Source organism: Zootoca vivipara, chromosome 2 (assembly GCF_963506605.1).
Source record: "Zootoca vivipara chromosome 2, rZooViv1.1, whole genome shotgun sequence".
Taxonomy (NCBI): domain Eukaryota; kingdom Metazoa; phylum Chordata; class Lepidosauria; order Squamata; family Lacertidae; genus Zootoca; species Zootoca vivipara.
The window spans coordinates 2,448,603-2,455,694 of NC_083277.1; the positions used below are offsets into that span (position 1 = coordinate 2,448,603).

Sequence of the window (7,092 nt, forward strand, 5' to 3'; positions counted from 1 at the left end):
CAAGCCCTAGGCTCTGTGGTTTAACCCACAGCGCCACCTGCATCCCATACATATCTATGCACAACATATTTATAAATCAAAAGAAAATGTAAGGGTTTCACGATTACCCTGGGCATATAAGTAGGTGCTTTCAGTCTTTCTGTGTCTTCATTATTCCATTATTGCATTATTGCAATTCCTATAATATTAATCTAACCAGCTCTGCTTCCAAAGCAACACCCTCAGTCTCAGCTCCACTTTGTGCTACTCTCCATTCCCCGATACAAACATTTCCAACTCCCTCCACCAAACACCAAAACCAGCTCACTTTCAGTCCGTTCTCATTCAGCAGCAACACTCCAGACTCACACACTCCCCCTCCTTATCAAACAGTACATTCAATATTATATTATGCTTACTATTGTGAAATGTTACCTTCCTTACTTTAAATACATGTCTAGACTGTGGGGCCACTGTGGGGGAGGAACAAACCCCCAGGCATAACGCAGGAATGTCCGCAGCCTTTCCCCAACGTCTTCTCATGACCCATGCTTTGTTGACACCAGGCACATGTTCCATAAATCTTGCAGAGTAAACACAACGGATTGAGGCAGGGTTGCGGCTACAAGCTACTTTATTGCTAAGAGATAGACAGAACAAAAAAAAAAAGCATGTCTCCTGTCACTGAGAGAAGTCCGAAGAAGAAACAAAAAAAGGAAACAGAATACAGCATCACATCCGCTACCGTTATTCCAACAGTCTTTTGCTGGAATGTATCAACACAGTCTTGTGACTGCATAGTGAGAGGCTATAGAAACCCAACACCCTCCCTCTTTCTATAAATATCACTGGGCAGTGTGTTAAAACAATCCCAGTTTCTGTACATAGGTACTGTGTTCCCCGGGAACAACCTTGGATAACAAATCAGCAGGAATTTCATTTCCTGGCATGTAGGACACGGTTACGAGTCCATTCTGAACACATTCTCTTGCACGTCGTAATTTTAACTGCAAGTGCTTTGTGCCTTGCTTACAACTCCCAGAAGTTAGCAAAGCCAAACATGCTTTGATTGTCCTGATAAACCTGTATAGGGCACTTTACACAAATTATCATGTATTTACACAATTGCAACAACCATTCACAATCCATAAGTGAATATGACAATGCATTGAGTTCAGCTTCACAAGAACTCAGGCTTACTGTTGTCTGCTTCTTGCACGACCAGTCAAAAAGACACTGGTTGTACATGTAACAAACACCAGAAGTGCTTTTGCCATCTGTGGCATCACTTCCAAAACTTGGATCTGCAAATATCTCAAGACCTCCAGACTTCTGATCAGTGAATCTCAGTGTGTAGTGCATAGCACCTTTCAGATAGCGTACTGTGAGGGGCAAGGGATATCGCGAAGCCCCTCCCCTCCTGAGTTCCAGCCCAGCCCCGAGCGAGGCTGAAAAGAGAGAAAGTTCCAGCTCAAGTGGGGAAACAGGAAGTGGTGTCCAAGGCTCTGGCAGGGTAGAAGAGCCATCGTCCCAGGTGGGACAGGAAGGGGGGAGGCCAGTCCCCCCAACTCCGGTACTTCGCAGAAAGCGTCGGGGGAAGAGGATGGGTCTCCCCAAGTTGTTATGCTGGCGCAAAACGCGCCAAAAGCCACTTGGAGGTTCTGATTCAAGCTGAACAGATGTGTCTTTGTAAATAGCACTGCCATTAGCACTGTAAATACTCAGCACCAATAAAACCATAAAATGCAGAGCTGTGGAGAGTCGTTACTCTGAAGTAGCCTTCTCCAGCCACCGTGACACGTACTATGCGTTTCAGTGCTTTCCAATCCTTAACTGTAGGATTGTTAGCTTGTCTGCTTAGCAAATTTGTGCTAACTGCAATATCAGGTCTTGAACATCTGGCAATGAAGCTTAGTTTGCTTAGAACACATCTTCAGTATTATCTACCTTAAAACCTGTTACCATTGGTGTATCTACAGGATTGGCAAGCAGCTTTATTCCTGGAACTTTGGGAATCAAGTTCAGCCTTCTTGGCATTTAACCATGGCTCAGCATCCTTTGAGTCCAAAGACTGGATCTTTTGGAAGCTGGAAGGTTCAAAAACCTTCTTTGAGCTACTAACAACAACTGTATCTGTTTTGGCTGTTTTAGCAAGCTGATCAGCATTCCTTTTTGGGGGCTACACCCTTTGTGGTTCTCTCACTTCTGCGTAAGGTACGCAATTCCCCAGCAGATGGAGTAGCTTTCGCTCCGCCGGATTAACGTGCCATACGCAAATCCTGAGGACCAGGCTTCTCCTCCTTAGGAGAATGGGTACCTATGGTGAACATGTTGTAGAATTTGCCTTACTGTGTACGTGCAGCTAGCCACATAGCAATAAGAAGTATGAGTCAGCTATCTCCAAGGGCTCAAGTCTGCCTGGTGCTAGTAACAGCCAGGTGACTGGTTTAGAAATACATAAAGACTAAGGCCACCGTGTGCTTAGTGTGGTGTAGTTTGGTGGTGTAGTCTGACGTTGTGGAGAGTTGGAGGTTGTATAGAGAGATAGAGAGAGAAGTGCTGATCTATGTACTGTTTGTTGTTTTTATTTGTAAATAAAGCTGTATATAGTTACTCAGTACTAGTGGCAGTGAGTTCCTGTGTCCATGCTACTTGCCTTCGCCTTGCAGCCAATAAGTTTCCACTATGCCTGCGCTTACTCTGCTGGGTCCAACTGGTACTAGTTGCCATTTACACCAGGTTCAGCCTTGCTGGTCTTAACAGAACAGTGGTTCCTCCAATTCCTGGTCAGACCCTTCAGATGGTCTCAAAGAGGCCTTTGCACTCTTGTGTAATTTTTAGAATCACTATCTCCACTACTATCACTTTCTTCACTAGTGGAGGTAGTGTCTGAATCTGGCTCATCCTCAGACTCTTCATCAGTGACAGGGTAACATTGGAAAATTCCCACATTGCCCCCCCCCCCACTTAGCATTGTACTCAACACTTCTGGTCAGTCTAATTATACCAGTGTGGGACATTCACACTCTATAAGCTTTCTGATACCCTAGAAAGATGTGGGCTTGGGGCCTCTCCCCCTCCCTCTGCTGCTCTCCTTCTGCATGTGTCCAAGACGTCCACACGAGAAACATTTCACGGCCTACAAAGCTCTGGTTCCACCTAATGCTGTCTGGGGTGACGTATCTGCTGACTCCCCCTGAGCAATGAACCAGGCACTCCGCCTGTCGGCTTCATTTTGAATGACTGCTGTGACGTGTGCCACATTTAACTGCTGGCTAGCAATCGCATCCCAGCTTGAATCCAAAGAATGTAAAATTGGGAATGAAAACAAAGTTTCTGGAAGCGAGCTGGGCCCATAACCAAAATGTCAGGCCACTGTGGGGGAGGAACGATCCCCCAGGCACAACGCAGGAATATCCGCAGCCTTTCCCCAATGTCTTCTCATGACCCATGCTTTGTTGACACCAGGCACATGTTCCATAAATCTTGCAGAGTAAACACAACGAATTGAGGCAGGGTTGTGGCTACAGGCTACTTTATTGCTAAGAGTTAGGCAGAACAAAAGAAAGCATGTCTCCACTCGCTGAGAGAAGTCCGAAGAAAAAACAACAAACGGAAACAGAATATAGCATCACATCCGCTCCCGTGATTCCAATAGTCTTTTGCTGGAATGCATCAACAGAGTCTTGTGATTGCACAATGAGAGGATATAGAAGAGAGGTGAGACCGGAGGAGAGTGAATGACAGGAGATTCCTTTCAGATGGACCATGGATTATTCAGAAAGATATCGCCCTGGCTACGTGGGCTCCCGCTTGAAGGATTATGGCTGTTCCCAGCATCCTTAGAAGACCCAGGCCTGAGCTACAAAATGGTGGTGGAACGGTGAAGATCCATCAAGGAACTGATTTCCTATGATTTATTAAGCAGTTCCTGTTTTCCTAATACAAACCGCTGGAGTTTAGCGCAGCCTGGGAGGGCTAGATACATTGTAGTGAGTTCTAATTGGATCAAGGTTTTGATGCGCTGTCAACGATTGTCCTCCTGTCAACACCTTGTCAGCGCTCACTCAAGCATGCAGAGCTGAGCTGAGCTGGGCTCTGCAGAACCATTGCATTGACCTGATTGGTTAAGGCGCGTCTCTATTCAAATAAAAACTTCATTCAGAGATAGGAGTACACAGTATCGTTCATTCAGAAATATGGCAACGTAGTGTCAAAGACAGCGGGGAATGGAAAGAAAGGCAGCATTTTTTATACGGGGCTTGTACTCGTGCAGGGTTCCAGGGTGCTGGTGTTGGTGTAACTCCAAAGTGGGGTTGTTGAGTGGGATGGGGCTCCCATGAGGGCATCTGGATCATTCTTGGTAACGAACTGGGAACTTGTTTAGGTGCCCCCCCTCCTATTCCCTATCATATGGTTTCTCCTCTGTATGAGTTTGTTGATGTTTTGTAAGAAGTCCACTCTCAGTGAAGCTCTTTCTACACTGCATACATTTGTTTCTCCCCTGTGTGAGTCCGTTGATGAATTCTAAGTATTCCACTCTGACTGAAGCTCTTCCCGGACTCCATGCATTTAAATGGTTTCTCCCCCATGTGAATCTGTTGATGAATTCTAAGGTGTCCACTCTGACTGAAGCTATTCCTGCACTCCATACATTTAAATGGTTTCTCCCCCGTGTGAGTCCGTTGATGTTTTGTAAGAAGTCCACTCTCAGTGAAGCTCTTTCCACATGCATTTAGATGGTTTTTCCCCAGTGTGAGTCCGTTGATGTTTTCTAAGGTGTCCACTCTGACTGAAGCTCTTTCCACACTCCATACATTTAAATGGTTTCTCCCCCGTGTGAGTCCATTGATGATTTCTAAGGTGTCCACTCTGACTGAAGCTCTTTCCACACTCCATACATTTAAATGGTTTCTCCCCTGTGTGAGTCCGTTGATGAATTCTAAGTGTTACATTCGAAGTGAAGCTCTTTCCACACTCCATGCATTTAAATGGTTTTCCCCCATGTGAGTCTGTTGATGAATTATAAGGTGTCCACTCTCACTGAAGCTCTTTCCACACTCCATACATTTAAATGGTTTTTCTCCTGTATGAGTTTGATTATGTAAATTAAGGCTGCCACTCTCACTGAAGCTCTTTCCACACTCCATGCATTTAAATGGTTTTTCCCCAGTGTGAGTCCGTTGATGTTTTCTAAGGTGTCCACTCTGACTGAAGCTCTTTCCACACTCCATGCATTTAGATGGTTTTTCCCCAGTGTGAGTCCGTTGATGTTTTCTAAGGTGTCCACTCCGACTGAAGCTCTTTCCACACTCCATACATTTAAATGGTTTCTCCCCCGTGTGAGTTTGATTATGTAAATTAAGGCTGTCACTTCTACTGAAGCTCCTTCCACACTCCATGCATTTAAAGGGTTTTTCCCCAGTGTGAGTCCGTTGATGTTTTCTAAGTGTTCCACTGTCACTGAAGCTCTTCTCACAGTCCATACATTTAAATGGTTTCTCCCCCGTATGAGTCCGTTGATGAATTCTAAGTGTTCCATTCGAAGTGAAGCTCTTTCCACATTCCATACATTCAAATGGTTTTTCCCCTGTGTGAGTTTGATTATGTAAATTAAGGCTGCCACTCTCACTGAAGCTCTTTCCACACTCCATGCATTTAAATGGTTTTTCCCCAGTGTGAGTCCGTTGATGTTTTCCAAGTGTTCCACTGTCATTGAAGCTCTTTCCACACTCCATACATTTAAATGGTTTCTCCCCCGTGTGAGTCCGTTGATGAACTCTAAGCTTTCCCCTCTGACTGAAGCTCTTTCCACACTCCATGCATTTAAATGGTTTTTCCCCAGTGTGAGTCCATTGATGTTTTCTAAGTGTTCCACTGTCATGGAAGCTCTTTCCACACTCCATGCATTTAAATGGTTTCTCCCCCGTGTGAGTCCGTTGATGATTTCTAAGGTGTCCACTCTGACTGAAGCTCTTTCCACACTCCATACATTTAAATGGTTTCTCCCCTGTGTGTGTCCGTTGATGAATTCTAAGTGTTACATTCAAAGTGAAGCTCTTTCCACACTCCATGCATTTAAATGGTTTCTCCCCTGTGTGAGTCTGTTGATGAATTCTAAGTGTTCCATTTGAAGTGAAGCTCTTTCCACATTCCATGCATTCAAATGGTTTTTCCCCAGTGTGACTCCGTTGATGAATTCTAAGTTGTCCACTCTGACTGAAGCTCTTTCCACACTCCATACATTTAAATGGTTTCTCCCCCATGTGAGTCCGTTGATGATTTCTAAGGTGTCCACTCTGACTGAAGCTCTTTCCACACTCCATACATTTAAATGGTTTCTCCCCTGTGTGAGTCCGTTGATGAATTCTAAGTGTTACATTCAAAGTGAAGCTCTTTCCACACTCCATGCATTTAAATGGTTTCTCCCCTGTGTGAGTTTGTTGATGAATTCTAAGTGTTCCATTTGAAGTGAAGCTCTTTCCACATTCCATGCATTCAAATGGTTTCTCCCCCGTGTGAGTTTGATTATGTAAATTAAGGCTGTCACTTCTACTGAAGCTCCTTCCACACTCCATGCATTTAAAGGGTTTTTCCCCAGTGTGAGTCCGTTGATGTTTTTTAAGTGTTCCACTGTCACTGAAGCTCTTCTCACAGTCCATACTTTCAATCTGCTTCTCCTCTCTCTTTTCACACTCCATGTATTTAAATGGTTTCTTCGTTATTCCCATTGAACGTGGCCCCCCGTAATTCTGTCTGTCTTCTCCATTGTCTGCTTTGGGGGATGAAGAGGGGAGGAACTCCTATTTGTTTTCTGGGAGGAGAAGAATGGAATATTACAGACATCAATCAGCATGTGCTCTTATTTTAAAATCTCGTGCAATCTCTCTTGTCCTCCGTGTTCCCAGTTTTTAGGAAATACAAATGAAATAATGTCAAATAATGGTAATGCAGTTCAGAAGCATTATCTTAGAATACGGTTGAACTGTGGGATTTACTTTTTAAATAAAGTGGTTTCTCACAGGAAAGGGAGCTGCTCTATATCCACAAATTTGACCACTTTTGATCCGGTTCCCAAATTATGGCTACTATATGTCCCCGTTTCCCAGTGAT

At 44.4% G+C, this 7,092-nt stretch overlaps 1 protein-coding gene across 1 annotated transcript; it reads right to left on the reverse strand.

Annotated features, from left to right (window-relative positions):
• Positions 1 to 4,659: 4,659 nt before the first annotated feature.
• Positions 4,660 to 6,726, reverse strand: LOC118081393 (oocyte zinc finger protein XlCOF6-like). Its single transcript, XM_060268914.1, has 2 exons — positions 5,025 to 6,726; positions 4,660 to 4,947 (listed from the first exon to the last, which is right to left on the reverse strand). The coding sequence occupies exons 1-2, from the start codon at positions 6,708 to 6,710 to the stop codon at positions 4,690 to 4,692; spliced, it is 1,944 nt and encodes a 647-aa protein (XP_060124897.1). The 5' UTR covers positions 6,711 to 6,726; the 3' UTR covers positions 4,660 to 4,689.
• Between the last annotated feature and the right edge of the window lie 366 nt (positions 6,727 to 7,092).